Source organism: Patella vulgata, chromosome 4, assembly GCF_932274485.2.
Source record: "Patella vulgata chromosome 4, xgPatVulg1.2, whole genome shotgun sequence".
Taxonomy (NCBI): Eukaryota; Metazoa; Mollusca; class Gastropoda; family Patellidae; genus Patella; species Patella vulgata.
In genome coordinates this window covers 2,002,157-2,024,518 of record NC_065882.2, presented here as the reverse complement: position 1 = coordinate 2,024,518, position 22,362 = coordinate 2,002,157, and the positions used below count along the sequence as shown (strand labels likewise).

The window sequence follows — 22,362 nt, the reverse complement described above, 5'->3', positions numbered from 1 at the left end:
CATTAATTAACTTATCCAGACCATAACTAATTCTCGATGGCATCGCTAACTTGCGATGTTTATTTGATAAGGTTCGGATTTGATGTTCGACTTCCATTCATAATTAGGGGGGTTGGATGGCTGAATGGTTAGCGTGCGCGCGCTGTATCATAAAGTCTGTCATTGAGTCGACTGGTGTGGTTTCGAATCCCCGGTTGTACGTGGCAAGGAGTAGGGTCGCCTGTCCAATCTCGTGGGTTTTCTCCGGGTACTCCGGTTTCCTCCCACTGCTAAAGAACCCTACGCGCAAGCGAATTATGTAAATAAAATTAAACCACATGTTAGTCCCGAAATGACCTAGTTTGTGTCGAGTGGACGTTAAACCCCATTTCTCTCTCTCTCTCTCTCCATTCATAATTAAATCAAAAATTGGATAATCGAGACTAAGTTTTTTTTATCCTACCGACTTTAATAATGATGATCGAGGCTAGCCCCAATATTCAATCGCTAAAATCTCGGCTCAGATTGGATCAATTAGACTGAAATTTTCAGAAAATCCCCTTTGCATTATGTAGTTTTTAACTATTATAGTGAGAACTGCCAGCTCTTTATCTAATCTCCCATAATGTATCTTTAAGCATTGAACCAATATTTGTTACATTAATTGCCTGCTGTCGATTATTTGTTAACCAAGGAATATAGTAATATTAACAACCCACTCGGCAAACCTCGGCAGATTCCGTTACTCTACATCTAACCTGGGCTGTATGACGGTAAGCGATATGTACCTACGCCTATACAATTGCGATGCGACACCGCTTTACTTATTAGGAAACCTTGCGCGTTTCAAAAGAAGTTATCAAAATTTCGTCCTTCGAAGCGTGTGTAGAATTTTCGGTGCAAAGTTGTTCTTGTTTGAAGAAAATCGGATAACTTGAAAGAAAAACAGCTTCAGACTTTGAAATCTTTGTATGATAAAACATTCTTCAAAGGCGTCGTCATGGGCAACGCCGTTGGTAATCCGGGAACTTAAAGGTAGTTCCAATGGCGGACTTCGTCATACAGCCGAGGCTAGATAAAGCGTACTGGAGTTTGCTGACTTCATTTAGCATTTAGTCAATAAGGAGAATTGAAGAAAATACACAAGAATTCCAGTTGTACAATAATAGGATTGCGAATGGTTTGTAATGATGCAATAATACGATTGATCGCGAATGTCCACGGAAACATCAATTAGTAAAATATTTGACAACAAGGAAATCTTGTTATATATGGGTTTTTTTTAGAGAAAATTTTTTTTTTAACATTTCAATTTCTGTGATATAATAAACATCAACCTGAAATTAACCGAGTTCATATTTCAATAACTGACAGTTTGTAGAAGATAACTTTATCGATGCTGTTCGCCCCCATACAATTTTTTTTTATAATTTTGAAATCTTAAGGACAGTCGTAGTTGCCATGCTTTCAGAAAAAAATTAGAGACATAACTGAATGGAGGACTGATATCATCAAGGGGGTGTGCTAAAAGATTGTGGGGCATCAATGACTAGTTGGGAAGGGGTCACTGCTCTGAAAGGCTTTTGGTATATATTCCGTTATATCCCTGCTTAGCTACTTTTATTTTTAACCCCTCAAAAACGGGAAAATAGGGATAAGACATGTAATTGGTCAATCTATTCATAGCAATTATGTCTTTTCGTTTAAGGTAGGGTAAGTTTGCAATCTCCGCGCAGAACAATTACTGTTCAGATGGGTTAAATATTGATTACTGTTCAATGCTCCGATGCGAGAGTTACTGTTCCGACCATTTCACAAACTGGAAAGTGAAAATCACTTCTACTAATATTTGTGTTTATATCACCCAATCTGATTAAAGTATAGATCTATATTTCGTTTCATATTCAGGTCACAGTTCTATGGAATGCAATCACTTCTTATTGCGACGTTTCGACTAGGCTTCTCTAGTCATTATCAAGCAATGATAAAATATGAAAACATGACAAGACAATATGTACATGTACACATCAATACTTAGTTAATGCTGATCAACCAGAGATACCCCTTTACGTGTACCTAAAGAGAATCTAATTTAATTAATGATAAAATATGAAAACATGACAAGACAATATATACATGTACACATCAATACTTAGTTAATGCTGACCAACCAGAGATACCCCTTTTAATTACATGTACTTAAAGGGAATCTAACTTAATCAAGGATTATAAAGTTTAATGCTAATACCAACGACCCCTTTACCTAAAAATTAAGACAAATTGATTAATTGTCTTGTTATATTTTCACATCTTATCATTGTTTGATAATGTCTACAGAAGTAGTAATTGCATTCCATGGAATTGTGACCTGCATATTCCATGTTATTACTAAATGCCATTGAAACAATTTATATTTCGTTTCGTTTTTATTATACTTTCGACGGCCTACACTACATCTGGCTGGTTGTAGTGGAAAGTCGCGGCAGGGATCACACGGGCGGCTTTTGTCCCTATGACGTCAGATATATGATTAACCAATCAGCGTTGATGTTTTTAGTGGGTTACCCACAGTTCCGTGCACCTCACGCCAAACACTCGCCGTAACAGACCGTTTCATTGGCTAATCCCTCGCATCACCCAGATGCGGTTTAAATAACAACTCTTCCAGATTCTACTGTACTAAAGACAAGTAAAACGAAATTTTGAACTATAAAAACGAAACGAAATAGGATCTGTGTTTTAATCAGATTGAATACCACCTAAATTGTCACGGTATTGTATTCACACTGTCTGTCGAGTAATGTGTTCGGTTTGTAATGCAGGGGTGGAGGGGTATAAATTGACCAACTTGTCTGAGTTTTAATTGACAGTAAGAATAAAATCCCGTTTGGCGTTGAGAATATAACGTTACATACCTACACATAGTTTACCACTGTATTACATACCTGAACATAGTTTACCACTGTGTTACATAGTCCACCATTGTGTTACATACCTATACATAGTTTACCACTGTGTTACATATATATACATAGTTTACCACTGTGTTACATGGTTTACCACTGTGATACATACCTATACATAGTTTACCACTGGAATCAGTTTTAAATCCTGGATTACAAACACATCTATATGAACCCATTGTATTAAAACATCTTCCATTTCTACAGGCATCTGGCATTCCAATACATTCATCAATATCTGAAAATAAATCATACCATCAATTCAAGTTTATTCAACCCTTTGTTTGAGGTAGAGCTGTACTGTCCAACTGCGTTAATGACGACGGGCAGACGACATACAGTAAGCAATGGGAGACATTTTTACCGGACAGCCTACTCTTATTCGAATTCAAATTCCAACTGTCAAGGAATGTGTACACGGGCACTGAATCCTGCACCAAGGGGAAACCACGGACCCCTGTTTAATGAACCAACGCATTACTTTCTGAGCCACCGCGACTCCCAAACATTTAAGGAGTAGAATACGATCAGAAAATCCGATTATTATGATCCAAGGGGGTCAAAGGTCATTTAAATGTCTTCCTGTATCAAGTAGACTGTGTTTTGTTTTCTACTAAAATAATGGGCGTCCTCGCTAGAGATAAAGGGACATAATTTATAGGTGACGCCATAGAGGAGGCGGTCCCACGTGACCTCATTGTTTACCTTACACTGTAAGGTATGACTGTTGTTGTAGCCGACAAGCAAGTTGATTGACTTCTTAATTATCAAGTAATAATTAACCCGATGTAATTTAGCCGAAAGTAGATTGATTTATGATACCATAGTGGCCGGTTCCTTGTTTCACCAATCGGCTAGATTAAACATCAATCGGCTAAAGCCGACAAAAAAACAGCTGATTAAGAACACTGTCTTACAGCATTGTTTTCCTGTACATTCATTACAAACTGGTGTGTTGACAAACGTTAGTTTTTGTTCTTAATATCGGAAATCGCTGAAAATCAATAGGCTTCTTCGTCTCATGACCTTAAACACTGTATATAAATTTAAAGTTAATATGGAATTTAATCCCGATACGTCGAAATACGCTCCTCCTACCATCGATAAGGTCACGTGGAACCGCATTTTTACTAGCGACGCCTGGTGGGAATTCCTTCATCGAGGACGGCTATTGCAGGATAAAGTAGAGAAGTTATCAGGTTAACCCTACCTGTTCCATCAGGCTTATAACCTGGCCCCTGCGGACACAACACTTTAAACTGAGCTGAAATAATTACAGAAATAAATCATAAATAAAACCAAAATCATTTTTACAGAAGTTTATAATAACCAATTACATTATATTTGCTACAAATCATCTGTTTTGATTTTATCTAAATAATCTAAAAATATATTTAACAACTATTGTTATTGTAAAATGTCCACCGAAGATTTTAACAACCAATTACATTATAATTTCTATAAATCATGTTTTCATTTTTATCTGAATAATGTAATAAATATATTTAATTACCATAGTTATTGTTAAATCTAAAATTGCTTTTGATGGACGCGATTTTTGAGGGCTACTTTGAAATTTGTAACATTAAAATATTGAAATGAAACGGCTGGGCTATTGAAGACGTGAATGGGCCATACCGTAAACTATATGAGGGCAATTGTGCCCGGACAGTGGCGCAACGACCAACTCTTATATCGGATTCCAACTGCAAAGGATCTTTTACGTACACGCCAGTTTGTAAACAGGGCCTCTGTTTTCTCGTCTCATTCGAACGACTAGACAGCTGTCCTTAGGCCCTGTGTCTTGCACTACTGACAAGGGAAAACCATGCCGGAAAATCCAGATGAACTTTCTCGGATGGAAAATTAAATGAAATGGTTTCAAAGTCATGCTATTCTACACCAACGAGGTTGATGTAGATGGGCGGACGTTACACAGTGGATGGCGAGGGGACATTTTGCCCAGATAGCGGCGCGTTCGGTCTTCATTACATTCAAATTGTCATGGGATCTTTTACGTGCAGGCTAACCCAGTGGCCCTTAGGTTATTGTCCCGTCCGAACGACTAAAGGTTCTTCCTGGCCAGACCTTAATGTTTTACCACTGACAGCAGACTGGAAAATCCAGATAAAACTAGGATCGAACCCGGACCTTCTCTACAATTTGGACTAGTATAAGCTGAAACATACCTGTTCCAGGTCTAGGACATCGTTCACATCCTGGTCCCCAGGCTGTAGCTAGACCACAACAGCACTCTGATTTTGTTGCAATCTGCGACGTTCTTGTTCTTTGACATCGTCCATTATTCAACATAGGATAGCAATAACCCGATCGACCATCTATAAAAAAACATTACAAATACACATTACAATAACCCGTTCTACAATAACTCGATCGAACATCTATCAAACATAAAATACACATTATAACCCGTTCCACAATAACCCGACAGACCACCTATCAAAACATAAATATAGGGTTGGCAGGCAAAGAAACATACGCCCACATCAAATATGTCGTCCGAGGAGTCATCAAGAGTTGTCGCATATTATTTTGTTCTTTTGTCGGTAGTTAACACATTTACCAGGCACTAAAATCTGATCACGAATAACATTCCATTTATCAATTATTCTAATATCACAACATGCCCCCCCCCCCCCCCCCACCCCCAACACACAAAAAAGAAACCATCAAAAAACACAGAATGATTGAATGGTGGTATATCACGAATGCTCTGCGTCTTAATGCTATGTTCCCACTGCCTTGCGATGCGTGACGATCGGATTGCCCCTATTGAGTCCACGATTGGGTCCGTTTAGATCCGTTCGGAAACGTTTTGATGCGATGAGAGAGAGAAATAGGGTTTAACGTCCACTCGACACAAACTAGGTCATTTCGGGACTAACATATGCTTTAATTTTATTTCAATTGTTCGCTTGTGCGTAGGGGTCTTGAGCAGTGGGAGGAAACCGGAGGACCCGGAGAAAACCCACGAGGTTGGACAGGCGACCCTACTCCTTGTCACGTACAACCGGGGATTCGAAACCACGCCAGTCGACTCAATGACAGACTTTATGATACAGCGCGCGCACGCCAACCATTCAGCCATCCAACCCCCCATTGATACGATGAACGGGATCATCACGATTACTCCACGATTTTAATCGTAGCACGAATCGTGATAGCGGGAACCTGGCAGAAGGATAACCCATGAAAACCAACAGCAAGATTTATAATTACCAAAACATCGTTTTCCATCTGGACTGGAATCATATCCTCTATTACAGATACATCTATAACCACCCTGTGTGTTTCTACAAACACCATTAGCACATACACCGGGCTGAGTACGGCATTCATCGATATCTGTTGATAAAAGAAATTAAATGAAATGGGGTTTAATATCCTACTGTTCTGCTCCGACTGGGCTAATGAAGATGGGCGTACACCATACAGTGTGCTATGAGGGAAATTTGGCCCGGGCAGTGAAACTATGGTCTACTCTTATATCGAATTCTAACTGCCAAGGGATCTTTTACATGCTCGCTAATGTACACACGGGACTTCGGTTTTTCGTCCCATCCGAACGACTAGACAGCTGTCCTTGTCAGCTATATCATATCTGCCCTGGTCCGTTTTTAGTAGAGCCCTAATAACCTCCTAGCTAGTAGTTTGACGCTGATATCCGAACGGCGGAAGAAATCTTCAAGATTAAATAAATATATAATGCTATGTTCCCATTGCGTCCCGTGCGTTACGGTAGGATTGTCCCTATACTAGAGACTTTTGGCAAGCGTAAAAGCCTGTTCCGTATCGCGTATCCGTATCGATTTTGCGTATGACTTCACCAATGCATGTGTATTTCTCATACGTGATACGGTACACGGATACAACAGCATGTATCGAACAGCTTTCATACGGAAAAGGTCCGAATAACATTGTCGTCCCATCCCATGTCTTCTATTATTTGTAAAATTGTCTGCGGTATCGCCTCAGTGGAAGCGGACGTCAAATAAAGCTATTTCACACACACACACACTTTGTAAAAGTCATCTGGAGGGACAGACGGACATGGGCGGCAACAATATACATCCAAGTACAATGATAGGTTGCCAGTCAACGAAACATACGACTACAGCAGATAAATCGTCCGAGCAGCCGTCAAGTGTTGCCGCATATGTTTTCTTTGGTGGATAATGGGAGTATTTGCAAGACACTGTTATCAATTTCATATGGATTGGATGATAACTTTTGTCGTTCGAACATTAACAACGTTCTACAAAGTGAACCAAGGGCCATAGAGAGAGAGAGAGGGTGGCGGGGATTTGGCGTTCACTGGACACAAACTAGGTCATTTCGGGACTAACATACGGGTCAAATTCATTTCATTAATTCGCTTGCACGTAGCGATCGATCTATTGGAGTGGGAGGAAAGTTAAGGACACGGAGAAAAATGTCTTAATCTCATGAGCTTAAACACTGTGTATAAATTTAAAATCAATCGGATATTAACTTTAGCCTCTAGAGCGTCCACGTGGATTTGTGGCCTCCGGACCGACGTACGGACGGGCGGACAGGGGCCACGGTTTTATACAACCACAATTCAATGTGGGCGTAAAAAAACCCCAAGAGGTTGGACAGGCGACCATATGCCTTGTCACGTACAAGCGGAGGAATAACGCCACTTGACTCAATGACAGGCCTAATGATCTAGCGCACACACATTAGACCATTCGGCCCTGAAACCCCAAGGGTGGAGTATACTATAGCTATATTCCGATTGAAAACAAAAACAGATCGGAACTCTGAGGCTCGTTAAAATATCAATAAACACAGAAATCGTCTGGAATCTGTGTAGAAGGTTATAGGACTATAATGCTATAATTGGTATCCTATAATGTCATAATGTCTACACCAGTTCCGTTCTAACAGAGTTTATACAGATTTAACGAGTTTACCGCTAAACATCTATTGTTCCTATGCATATGATATGTTTTTATGGTAAACATGACAAAAGTAGTTTGCCAGAGAACGCAACATACGGCTCACGAGCTGCTAAGTCTTCCGAGCAGCCAAATTTGATAGGTCTATTTTTAATACCACTGAATCTACCATTCATGTTGTTGATTTCGTATTCCGGGAATTGAAAATAACAATCAGTGAAGTTAATGGGTACAGTCATCAATATAAATTCACAGATCTTTCCGCGACACGTCAAATGTTGCTAGAAACGCTTGTTGCGACACGACAAACATCTGTTGCGATATGCACTTGTTGCGACACGACAAACATCTGTTGAGAGATACAAATTTTGTGACACGACAAAATTTATTGCGACACAACAAAAATCTGTTTTGCGATACGACAAAAATCTGTTTTGCGACAGGACAAATATCTGTTTTGCGACACGACAAATATCTGTTTTGCGACACGACAAATATCTGTTTTGCGACACGACAAATATCTGTTTTGCGACACGATAAAACCATGTAGCAACAGGACACAAATAAACTTGGTTAGATTTTCTAAGAAAATAAATGTAATAAATTCCTGTACAACCTTGACATTCATCTTGTCCAATAGATCTGTAGCCTTCAGGACATACGCACAGAAAGGACCCTATAATATTCTTACAGGCGTATTTACATCTATTTCTCCGTGTGGTACATTCGTCGATATCTACAAGAAAGAACAGAAATATATAAAATAATAAAACGTATCATCTCCATAACAATCTGGTTAAAACACAGATCCTATTTCGTTTCGTTTTTTTATAGTTCAAAATTTCGCTTTACTTGTCTTTACTACACTAGGATCTGGAAGAGTTGTTACCATTGACGTGTTCTGGATGATGTGAGGGGTTAGCCAATGAAACGGTCTGTTACGGCGAGCTTTTGGCATGTGGTGCACGGAACTCTGGGTAATCCACTAGACACGCCAATACTGATTGGTTAATCAAATGTCTGACGCCATAGGCCAAAAGCCGCTAGTATGACCTCTAACGCGACCTCCCAAAACAACTGGTAAGATCTTCATGTAGTATAGGCCATCGAAAGTATAAAAAAAAAACGAAACGAAATATCAGATTGTCTCCATGATATCTATAAGTACAGAAATATATAAAATAATAAAACGTATGAGCAGGATATTGGCAGGATGGGGGCGCTGTTAGAACAGAAATATATAAAATAATAAAAGACACTAGGGTGGGGGTGCTGAATTATCTGATATCTACAAGAACAAAAATATATAAAATATTAAAACCTATCAGTATGATATTGGCAAGGCGGGGGTGCTGTATTATCTAACTGGTATCTACAAGATATATATAAAATATTAAATCCTATCAGTAGCATATTGGCAGGGTGGAGGCGGAAGGGTGGTATTGCTGCATTGTCTAACTAATAAATACGAAAACAGAAATATATAAATATATAAAATATTAGAACCTATCAGTAGGATATTGGCAGATTGAATTCTAGAACAGTTTTCTAAAAGGTGTTTGAAGTATATCTGGATAAAAAAAATATTCAAGGAGTCAATGGCTCTTATGTTGTAAGGCATTGAATTCCATAAGAAAGAAGCGGAGAATGAGATAGATCTTTTTGTAATTTCACGATTCAGTGATGGTTGATGCAGAAATTGTTTATCGGTGGATCTATATGGAAGAAAAAAGCGCTCTTTATTCAGTTTTCTTAGTTCTTAGGTCTTAATTGACAAATCTGATATGACAAATGTCTGATTTGTAAAACAAATTTCTGATTTGTAAAACAAATACTGATTTTAAGATACAAATGTAATTTTAGTGTACAAATGTCGATATACGATAACAAATGAAGGAATAAGAATTAAGGATTATGAATTAAGAACTAAGAACACTGAATAAATAGCTGTTTGGTCTTCCGTAGATCTTAGCGTTTTTGTGGATTTGTATGGAGTCATCAGAACTTTGATAATTACTTTTCAAAAAAAGTAGGGGATATTCAAAAAGAATACAGAACTGCGGAAATGCACTGCTGTTTTTATTAGAGGTAACCAGTGTATGTTAATAACAGGCCAATTGCCTACACATGAACATAAACAGTTCATATTTGCGGTTTATCTGATGGCCCCATTTCACTCGAAAAAAGATACACTGTCAAAAGTGAAATGAAAGTTTTTGATTTTTGTCTTAATAATGGGTAATTGCTCCACAAATCCTCGTGGCATGCTCCTAATCAACCGTCCAATCACGATTTGGGGCAATCTGACCCACTCTTCTTGCAGTGCCACGGCCAATTCTTGCAGTGTTGTCAGTTGACATTGACGTCGACGTCGACGAACACGTCCCCCGATCAAATTAAAGAGAGAGAGAGAGAAATGGGGTTTAACGTCCACTCGACACAAACTAGGTCATTTCGGGACTAACATATCGTTTAATTTTTTTAAATTTCTATAATTCGCTTGCGCGTAGGGGTCTTTAGCAGTGGGAGGAAACCGGAGGACCCGGAGAAAACCCACGGGGTTGGATAGGCAACTGGAAGCAAGTGAAGATTTGTCAGGATCGTTGTGATGTTTTCCGACTTCTTTGTGCTTGTTAAAACATTATTTTTTGAAAACCATTAAAAAATACATTATGGGAGATTAGATAAAGAGTTGGCAGTTCTCACTATAATGGTTAAAAACTAGATAATGTAAAGAGAATTTGCTGAAAATTTCAGTCAAATTGATCCACTAATAACCGATATTTTAGCGATTGAATTTTCGGCCTAGTCTCGATCATCATTACTAAAGTCGGTAGGATAAAATCCATAGTCTCGATTATCCATTTCATGATTTAATTATAAATGGAAGTCGAACAGCAAATAGGAATCTAATCCAGTAAACATGGCAGTCTAGCGATGACATCGAGAGTTGATTATGGTCTGGATAAGTTAATTAATGCCTAATTAATAATTTATATAACATTTTAGGCCCAAAGAAAGATCTGCAATAGACAGATTTAGCTCTTGCATAATGTATGTTTAAACTTTCTACGCCCTGTAAAATGTCTTTACAGCTATTAATGGTGTGGAAGTGTTAACCAAACTTAGTTAGGCCTGTGAGTTTATTTTGAGAGAAGATTACATATCCGGGACTATGTGTAATACTATAGGGTTTATTTTAGTTATAAGAAAGGTGTTCTGTTTAATATAGAAATTCGTTACCTACATGATGTGTGACGAAAACTAGGGCAATGAAGTAGCTTGTATTATTCTACTACTATCTTAGACTAACTCACCGACAGTTATGTCAGTATCCATTGTTGGAAGTAGGGTACTATAGTCCCGTCATCTCGTGCACAAATGAGTACAATTAATACGAAACACTTACCCAAAAATGGTCTTAACAAATAGATTTAGCCAACAAGCCCCCCCAACCCCCCACCCGCCATCACGTGTTTTAATGATTTGCGAGTTTACTGATGAGTCGCGTGTCTACGACAAGGCAGGTAGGGCAAGTATCGTGGCGCCACTGAGAGGTAATGGAAGTGGGACTAATCTCCTATCTAAGACTCTGTAAAGATTAAAATTGTCATTTCTGTATTTCAGAGCATTGTGTAGTGCCATAATTTGCTACTTAAAAGTGTAACGAAATGGATTTGTACTTTTGAGCTGACTGTATATAATAAAAGTTATCTTTAAAAAAAAATGGGTGTCAGAGAGAGAGAGAGAGAGAGAGAGAGAGAGAGAGAGAGAAATGGGTTCTACGTCCACTCAACACAAACTAGGTCATTTCGGGACTAACACATGGTTCAATTTTATTTCAATAATTCGCTTGCGCGTAGGGGTCTTTCGCGATGGAAGAAAAAGGGGGGGACCAGGAGAAAACCAACGAGGTTGGACAGGCGGCCCTACTCCTTGTCACGTACAACCGGGGAATCGAAACCACGTCAGTTGACCTTCTGATACAGCGCGCAAGTGCTAACCATTCGGCCACCCAACCCCCCAAAATAGATGCCAGATGTTTAGACAAGGGCAGCACCTGCTACTCTTTTCAATTCATGTGTAGCGCGGTTCGTCTGCACCTACTGTTAGTATAGCACACTATAAAACATGACTTCAGGAAATTGCTTATTATATTCGTCTTTTAAATTATGGAAAAACTACGAAGTAGTTTTACATGTCACTATTAAGAAACACATAGAATTAGAACATCTCGCATTTTTACGACAAACATCATTATATTTTCTATTAACACTTTTCCTGTTGAGACAATTTATCTTTGTTAATCTGTCTTGAAGGAAATTGATCAGAAATGTGGGACTTCTATATTTCAAAATAAACTGATATCTTATAGTGCAGGAAGTTCGTAAAAGGTTTTTCATCATTAAGTTTGGCCTGGACAGGAGAGAGAGAGAGAGAGAGAGAGAGAGAGAGAGAGAGAGATCTTTTGGAGGGGAGGATACCGCAGGACCCGGAGAAAACCCACGAGGTTGGACAGGCGACTCTTGTCCTTGTCACGTACAACCGGGAAATGGACAGGACAGAAATGAAATGAAATGAAAAGAAATGGGGTTTAACGTCCTACTCTTCTGCTCCGAACTGGGCTAATAAAGACGAGCATACGCCATACAGTGTACTATGAGGCAAACTTTGCCCGAACAGCGGCACAACGGTCTACTCTTATATCGAATTCGAACCGCCAAAGGATCTTTTACGTGCACGCCAATGTGTACAAGGGACCTCGGTTTTTGGTCCTATCCGAACGACTAGACAACTGCCTTTGTCAGGCCCTCGGTCCTTCATCACTGACAAGGGGGGGGGGGCACGCTGGATGGGGAGGACAGGGAAATGAACATTAAACTAGATTAATAATGACGCGCAATATCCCATGAAGGAAAACGTTTGTCCACACAGTCGCGCTTTCGTCTACGGGGAGTTGGATGGCCGAATGGTTAGCGCGTGCGCGTTGTATCAGAAGATCTGTCATTGAGTCAACTGGCATGGTTTCTATTCCCCGGTTGTACGTGACAAGGAGCAGGCCCGCCTGTTCAAGCTCGTTGGTTTTCTCCGGGTCCTTTCGGGACTAACATATGGTTCAATTTTATTTTAATAATTCCCTTGCGCGTAAGGGTCTTTAGCAGTGGGAGAAAACCGGAGGACCCGGAGAAAACTCACGAGCCTTACGGGCAACACTACTCCTTGTCACGTAGAACCGGGGGATCGAAACCACACCTACGCTAACCATTCGGCCATCCAACCCCACCTCCAACTGATTTGCTTAACAGATGTATGCAATTAGCGTTTGCCTCACGTATTATAGGAACCACGGTGGCTAAGTGGTTAAGATGCTGGCTCGCTAGCCTGGCGGTCGGATGTTCGATCCCTCATTGGCTGAGAAAGGTTCACTGGGATTTTCAGACGTGGCTTTCTCTTGTCAGTGTTGCAGGACCGAGGGCCTGGCATGGACAGTGGTCTAATCGCTCGGACGAAACATCTAGGTCCTGTGTATAAATTGTTGTTCACATAAAAGATCCCTTGACAGTTGCAATTAGATATTAAAGTATGATCGTCTTCATAAGCTAAGTCGGACGTTAAACCTCATTACATTTAATTTCACTCTAGTGTTATAAACCCGGTAAGTTTCTCACTAACAGGGGGTTGGGGACAAAATGGTCTAACGCGTGCGATTTAGATCATAAGGTCTGTCATTGAGTCAAGTGACGTAGTTTCCATCCCAAGCTTGTACGTGACAAGGAGTAGGGTTTTCCCCGTCCTCCGGTTTCCTACCACTGGTAAAGACGTCTAAGCACAAGCAAATTATTGGAATAAAAGTTGAACCATATCTTAGTCGGGTGTACGTTACCCCCCCCCCCCCATCTCTCTCTCTCTCTCTCTCTCTCTCTCGCCCCCCCCCCTCTCTCTCTCTCTCGATGTTTAAAGGCAGCAGTAAATCAATTTATTATGTCAGGAAGAGACGTAGACAATCAGTGTAGTTGATAGACGTCAAACATTTTAAAATAGATGGTTACTTCCTTTCGTGTACGCTTTTCTCATATCCATACAATGAAATCTAACCTATGCTTTTTTTTATTCATAACCGACTTTTAACTGTAAGAGGCATAGTTAATAAGGATGCCGCGATGGATCAGTGAGTAAGGCGTTGACTCATTAACCACGGGTCCGGTACCGGTATTAGCCGACAAAGGTTCAGTGATACAGGACGGAGGGCCTGACAAGGACAACTGTCTAGTCGTTCGGATGGGACGAAAAACCGAGGTCCCGTGTACACATTGGCCTGCATGTAAAAGATCCCTTGGGAATTAGAATTCGACATAAGAGTAGGCCGTAGTGCCACTGTCCGGGCAATAAGTTCATAGCTGTGTTTTTCTTTATTTAGTTTGCAAAGTTCAAATATTTTTCATATATATTTAGCCAGGTGTGCCGCTATTTTTTCATATGTTTCAAGGTGTGCCGTTGGCAAAAAAGGTTGAGAACCACTGGTCTACTAGGATATGTTTTGGAAGTAACATCCATGCCACAATAGGTAGATCAAAGTAGGTACTCGGTATATACGCGAGGGACAGAAATGGGACAGATTCTCGAGACCTGTCTGTCAATTCTGCCTGTTTTGTAGGATCTGTCACCCCATGACTGGGCGGTCCACTATAACTGTAAATATGATAGTGATGAGATAGTATAAGACCACATAGGAGTTGGAAGAATGATGATATAATGGAATTGGAGGCCATAGGTGCGAAAAACATTTCAGATAGCGACGTATATTATGTATTGAGCTTTTAATTATTTGGGACTGGGACTGAAAATTTAGTCAATTTCCTGGCATTGGAGTTGTGAACGAGAGGAACAAAAATGCGGCAGAATCTGGAGACCTGCCAGCCAATTCTGCCTTTTACTAAGAGTTGACAGAACTGACAACGCTTAAATGCGCGCCTGTTTTTAGCTAGGGAATTGTATGCCGATCATTTTTGCGACTGTACTTTTAAAATGGAGAGAGAGAGAGAGAGAGACAGAGGGAGAGGTTAGCGTCTGATCAGCACAGACCATTAATTTCAGAACTAAAATAGAGATTTTAACGTCATTTCGACACAAACTAGTTCATTTCGGGACTAACAAGATGGAAAAAAAGTAATAAATCAATAAATTTCTTTTCATATATAAAACACTCAATCGATTTTTCTGTCAACAAAAAACAAGTTCACATAATAGAAAAAACACTCTAGACACAAAATAATGCATTTTTGAGGTGATTTGAGTTGAATGCAGAAAGTGTGAGAATAACAAAACGAAAACCGTATTCGTTTCGGTTTGAACGCGTATCCAAATGGCTGGTGAGACGAATACGAGTGAAGTCAGCACATAAACTGATGATGTATTAGTTCTGGTATTCGTTGTTTGCGCAAACTCTCTAATATCCCACATTTCCGTATACCAATACAAGACATCGGATAGGCCAATGAATCCACGTGTTCTGAACACATGATTTAAAGAAAATATGTGGGATGTTAAGGTAACGAAATTGTCTTCTAATTCCAGTTTGTCAAAGAATGATTACATAAAGTAATAAAAAATGAAATAGGGTTCAACGTCATATTTTCTGTACCAATCAGGATAATGAAGAAGGTCATGTGCCATGCAGTGTAGTATGGAGGACATGCTGCCAGGGCAGCGGCTTTTCGTCCTACTCTTCATCAAATTTCGAGTATGAAGACTTCATGTACGTGCATACCTTCATACACACGAAAGGACACTGTTTTTGTCCCATCCGAATGACAAGATTCTGTTTCTGCGTCCTCTATCACTGACAACGGTAAACAACGCTAGAAATTTACGCGAAAAGTAGCGAACCAGCGACTTATTCAACGAGCCTCCGTGACTTCCACGTGGTTATGAATGTATGTCTCTGTATGGTGTTATCAAAATGTAATGCAGTGGGATTTAACGTCCTGCTGTTCTTCACCGATATGGCTATGTACTGAAATGGGGTGTAACGAATCCGAAATGGGGTTTAACGCCCTACTGTTCTGCTCAAACCGGGCTAATGAAGACAGACATACGCCATACAGTGTGCTATGAGGGACATTTTATCCGGACAGAACCACTACGACCTACTCTTATATCGAATTCCAACTGTCAATAGTTCGTTTATGTCAACGGGACTATGAACATGAGACCTCGGTGTTTCGTAAAATCCGAAGACTACACGTTGCACCTTGTCAAGCCTTCCTCCCCACACCAGTGATAAGAGTGAACTACACCTGAATATCCCGATAAACTTTCTCGGCGAAAGCTGGAATCGAACACGCGTCCCAACGTGGGTCCATCGAACCCAAGTGATGATGTAGTGTATGACTGATGAATAATGCTGGAAACAGACTTATAGAAACCCGAATGGTATTTACCTTCACAGTGGATGTTGTCTTCAGCCACTTTATATCCCATTGGACAGACACATCTAAACGATCCAGGAATGTTTACACACCGGAAGGCACATTGGTTAGCTGACGTCACACACTCATTCAAATCTGAAAGAAAAGGAATAAACCTATTATATGTAATTCCCTGGGTAGAGTTGGGGGTTCTTGGGTCCATGTGAGTCCTTTTTCTCAAAAGCATATACTGCCAGTCAATATACGTACAGTCACAGCCGATGCCAAGACAAAGACGGTAAGGAGTTTGAGGTTATGCATGTGGGACCCCGCTTTGCCGTCCCACCAAACAACTATACATTGTCCCTTGAGAGGTCCTCTGTTCTGCAACGATGAAAGGTGGAACCATGCCTGAAAATCCAGATGACGTTTCGCGGCCAACACAGGGATCAAACAAGAGATCTCCAGGTTAGCGAGCCAACGTCTTGCCCACTAATCCACCGCGTCTCCCATAATATCAAATGAAACCACGTGATATCATTACTTATTACTTACCTTCGCATCTTCCACTTGAGCCTGGTGCAAACCCATCCATACACGAACACTCAAAACCACCTAACATATTGGTACACGTGCCATTTCCACACACAGATCTATCTCGACATTCATTAGCATCTGAAATTAACAATCACGTTAATAAAAATATTACGGCTAAAATTCTATTACAGTAGTTAATCTAAACATACATTATGCAAGAGCTAAATCTGCCTGTTGCTGGTCTTTTTTTGGTCTGAAATGTTATCTAAATTATTCATTAGACATTAATTAACTTATCCAAACCATAATCAATATTTATCGGATTAGTATCCGATTTGCTGGTCAACTTTCATTCATGATTAAATCATGAAATGGATAATCGAGATTACGTTTTTTTATCGTAGCAAATTTAGTAATGATGATCGAGGCCGAAAATACAGTTGTTAAATCCTCGGTTCAGAGTGCATCAATTTGACTGAAATTTTCAGCAAATACCCTTTACATTATCTAGTGTTTAACTATTATAGCGAGAACTGCCAGCTCGTTATCTAATCTCCCATTAGTGGCCAAAGGAACCGTAAGATTGGGATATGGGAGAGGAATGTCGGCCAAAATTGAAGGGATTCGATCATTAATTCGGCTACTCATTGGTCACTTAAACACAATTTGAACAGCCTTCAAACGTACGGATCCACTAGGGCATACCAAAAACCTACATTAAAGGAGCTAAACCAGTAACTCGATATTTTCCATAATATTCGAAATTAAAGACACGACTTAGAATTCAATAATGGCCTATTTCAATCAACAGAGATGTTGTGATCCTAATATCCAATATTTAACACATAATGAACATTTCATAAACAGTCGAATATTCTATGGTTTCGAACGAAATTTGTAATGAATAAAGACAAACCTATCCTAAAGACAACGCGGAAGTAATTAGTAAAGATAGGTTTCCAGGCAAAGAAACATACGCCCACAGCAGCTAAATCGTCCGGGCAGTCAACATGAGTTGTCGTATATTTTTTCTATTGTCGGTAATGAAACATTAATATTTATAATACACTAAAATCTGATTAAGAGTAACGACTCATTCAGTAATTATCATAAAATCATTAGAATTTGTTTGGCTTTTAGTTATGCACCATGTTAACGTTTAATATACGGAACATTTAATATCATGGATTTAGCTGTTCAAGTTATCAAAATTCATTGAAAGTCAATATACTTGTTCGTTTCAAGACCCTTAAACTCTGTTTATCAATCTAAAGTCAATCGGATGATAACTTTGGTCTCTAGAGCATCCATAAGATTTTTCAAAGTGATCCAGGGCCATAACTCTGGAAGTAATTATCTGAAATCACTGACAATCAATGGGCTTCTACGTCTCACGACCTTAAACACTGTGTATAAATCTGAAGTCAATCGGATATTAACTTTTGCCTCTAGAGCAAGTGATCAAGTGATCAAGGGCCATAACTCTGGCAGTAATAATCGAATATCGTTAGAAATCAATTGGCTCCTTCATCTCATGACTTTAAACACTATGTATAAATTTAAAGTCAATCGGATATTAACTTTAGCCTCTAGTCTACACGATTTTTCAAAGTGATCAAGGGCCATAACTCTGGCAGTAATTATCGGAAATCGCTGAAAATCCATAGGCTTATTCAACTCAGTAATGTACACAACATATATCAATTTCAAAACAATCAAATAATAAATGTAGTCTGTAGAGTGTTCACAAGAAATTGTGGACGACGGACGGATGTAAGGACAGACGTACGGACGGAAGGGGGCGACGGCAATATACGACCACATTTCCAATGTGGGCGTATAAAAAATGATTCACAAACGACAAAATAATGATAAAAAAAACCATGTAGAACGGAGGAAACATTGCATTAATGAGGATTGCTTTATTCCGTACACACTACATTTTTAACCAAACGAAATCATATCAACATACCAACACATCTGGTTCCGCTAGCATCCAAGGTATAGCCTGGTCGACATTCACACCGGAACGATCCATCAGTATTAATACACGCACCTTCTTCACATATACCAGGATGCATCAAACACTCGTTCACGTCTGTCAATAAAAAGATAGGTTGACAGGCAACAAAAACAAAACCCGAAATAGTTATGTCGACCGTATGGTCAATAAAGGGTGTCGTATTTATATCCGTTGGCAGGCAATTGGATCCCTAAAATGGATTAAGGATATCAACTCTTGAAGTAATTAACAGTTAAAGGTTGTTGCAATTATACATTTTCAATGAACCCCTGTTAATGGCGCCATGTGGTAGCAAATTGAAAATAGCTTTCTGTGGAACAATCAATTTCAGGTAAAAACCATCGGAGTCACATCGAACCAAGGGCCTTTTGAAATGGCCTCCCGGACAAATACAAGTCCATCGTATCTTTTATTTAACCTTAATTTGCCTGAAAAGTTGAAGTCAGCTGTACTGGTAATTATGATTCGTATTAAACATCATTTTGAAGTTGTAATTAAACCCACTGTTCGCGTCAAACATTCTTGTCTAAAAGTCTGTTTTGCCTTTTATGCGAACAGACAAAAATGTGACTTAGATCGTTCTTCCCCTGGACTCTTCATTTACTTGTCTGTGATATCACCTCGGTGGAAGCGGACGTTAAATGGAGCTGTTTCACAAACATGGATCAAGGGTAACAGGCGTTGTAGTCATTAACATAAATAATTATAATGTGGTAGACCTCTTGTTTTTCATAGAGCTAGCATAAACAAATGAGATACCATTAATCAGATTATAACTTAAGGTGTTCAAATTATTGAAATTCGTTTAAAAATCAATCGGGTGATAGCATAAGCCACTAGGAAGTCCAGTGCCTTTTTCAAATTGATCAAGGGCTATAACTCCAACATTAATTATCGGAACTGTTGAAGATCAATAGGATTCTTTGAGGCATGAACATGAACAATGTGTATCGATGACAACTTTAGAATACAAAATGACTACGGTCGTTACATCGACAGTAATCACTGAAAATTGTTGAAAATCAAGACGAATATAGCTACCGTGTATAAAGTGCAATCCGATGATAATTTTGACCTCTAGGGTGTCCTCAAACAATTGTGGGCGCCAGACGGGCAAAAGAGGGTGATACGGGTGTCGATAATATACGACAAAAGTTCAGTGTAGGCATAAATTAAAAAGACTTTGGATGATGTATGTAACCCTAAACTGTCTGAAAGAGATTTTCCTGAAATCAACAACTTAGACATAACATATCAATAATGTTGTCAGGTATCATTCATAACAATAATAATTACGTCTACCGGTCTATTATTAAGTCGTCTACTACTCCAAGTTAATGTTTTTTACCTGTCATTATTTCTTCTGGCATCAATTTGACGTAGCCGTAACCTTCTGGACACAGATGTCGGAATCCGGCTACAATGAAAGAAGATACTGTAGTTATGTTATACGACATATTAATAAAAGTGCAGGGTGACTGTACCACACATAATTTACACAACAACAAATATACGGACAAGATATATTAAGCAGAACTCACAAACAAACGCACAATTCAAATAAAGTGAACGGATTCGGGGGCTAGCCGTGAGCGTCCACTAAGCTGTACAGTCCCGGGCCTGTAGTGACACAGACTTCACTCAAATTTGAAAACAATCAGGAATAAAACCCAGAGAGACCATTGTGTAATGCCAGCATGAGTCATGATCTGCTATATGTTACAAGAAATATGAATGTAAGCATATTGTAGTAAAATTTAACTATACAAGTAACCACATAGGTAAAATGTATAAAAAAAAATGTAGGCCTAGTCTACAACTAAATGTTCTAAGTCAATGTTATAGTTGATTATGCTAACTTTTAATTAGGACCAGCGTTTAGTAGTGTGGGTGGGATGACAAAACGAGATCCTAGGTCCTGTGTGCACATTGACATGGACGTAAAAGGAATCTCGGAAGTTGATAATGCTGACTTTCAATTATCCTGGTGAAGGACAGGGCACATGGACAAGGAGTAGTGTTTAGTACATGTAGTGTGGATAGGACCACAATACGAGATCCCGTGTCCTGTGTCCGGTGTGCACCTTGGCAGGTACGTAAAGGGTACTTTGGAAGAGATAAGACAATGACTCGCTAGCCTGGAGGTCGGGTGTTCGATCCCTGCATTGGCCGAGAAAGTTCATCCAGATTTTTCAGCGTGGTTTCCCCCTTGTCAGTGATGCAGGACGGAGGGCCTGACAAGAACAGCTGTCTAGTCGTTCGGATAGGACGGAAAACCGAGGTCCCGTGTACACATTGGCGTGCACGTAAAAGATCCCATGACAGTTGCAATTCGATATAAGAGTAGGCCGTAGTGCCGCTGTCCGGGCAAAATTTTCCCTCATAGCACATTGTATGGCGTATGCCCGTCTTCATTAGCCCAGTTCGGAGCGGAACAGTAGGACGTTAAACCCCATTTCATTTCACCTTGGAAGAGTTGGAATTCGAAATAAGAGCAGATCTTGGTGCTCCTATCCAGGAAAAATTACCCTCAAAGCACATGGCATAGCGTATGACAGTCTTCAATACCCAGTCGGTACAGAAAAATAGGTCGCTAAACCCTTTTCGTTTCATTTACATTCAATTATCTTGCGGGGTGGTTGGCGGAATGATATCATGCATGCACGTTAGATCACAAGGCCCGTCATTTAGTCAAGTGGCATATCTTGGAGCCTACACTTCTACATGACAAGGAGCAGGGTCGTCTGTCCAACCTTTTGGGTTTCCTCCCATAGCTAATGACTCTACGCGCAAGCGAATTGTTGAAACAACATCTATTTTAGTCCTGAATTGACCTCTCTCTCTCTCTCTCTCTCTCTCGTTTAAATATTGAACTACGTGTATTAAAGGGTGCGACATATTTAATAAGTAGCTGTAAGTGACGGTGTCGCCTTAAATAAGATTAATACTATAATTGATGCTGTTAGCTCGATATCGTATAGAGTTACGTCTGACAATCTAGCCATATTTGAGATATATTTCTAGAGCATGAGACAACCATTTAGGTGAAAAATAAAACTATAATTGATAAATAGAGATACTTCAGTACCGTCTGTAAAGAATCCTCACCCCCAATAACCCTAACCTACAATCTCTCGTCAAATCGTGTGCCCTTGACGACTTACTTGTCTCTCAGCGACCTAGACGAAAATTGAGCTGGTCTTAACAAATAGATTTAGCCGTCAAACAAAACTACAATTGGTAAATAGAGATGTCCATGTATTCAAAATCCAATTGACAATGGTTATTTTACGTGCAAGAGACCTCGGTTTTAGTCCAGAACGACTAGAACCCGGCATCTCCAGGTTAACGATTCAACGTTCTACTGGCTGAGTCACCTTTGCTAGCATTGACAAGGGCTGCGGAATCGTAGTCAAATCGTAGTCAAAACGTCACTCCTCGGAAGTAACCAGTAAACGTATACCATAGACATGTGTCCTAGTCGAAACGTTGCTCAGTAATAAATATGA

At 39.7% G+C, this 22,362-nt stretch overlaps 1 protein-coding gene across 1 annotated transcript in view; it reads right to left on the bottom strand.

Moving 5' to 3' along the window:
* The window catches only part of LOC126817722 (fibrillin-2), a 104,658-nt gene that overhangs the window by 16,100 nt on the left and 66,196 nt on the right, over positions 1–22,362 (bottom strand). The window contains exons 49-57 of the mRNA XM_056100149.1: positions 20,202–20,270; positions 18,803–18,928; positions 16,849–16,968; positions 16,327–16,449; positions 8,502–8,621; positions 6,183–6,308; positions 5,132–5,281; positions 4,153–4,206; positions 3,055–3,180 (exon numbers count right to left, since the gene is read on the bottom strand). Coding sequence (XP_055956124.1) covers positions 3,055–3,180; positions 4,153–4,206; positions 5,132–5,281; positions 6,183–6,308; positions 8,502–8,621; positions 16,327–16,449; positions 16,849–16,968; positions 18,803–18,928; positions 20,202–20,270 — 1,014 coding nt within the window. The remainder of the gene's footprint in view (positions 1–3,054; positions 3,181–4,152; positions 4,207–5,131; positions 5,282–6,182; positions 6,309–8,501; positions 8,622–16,326; positions 16,450–16,848; positions 16,969–18,802; positions 18,929–20,201; positions 20,271–22,362) is intronic.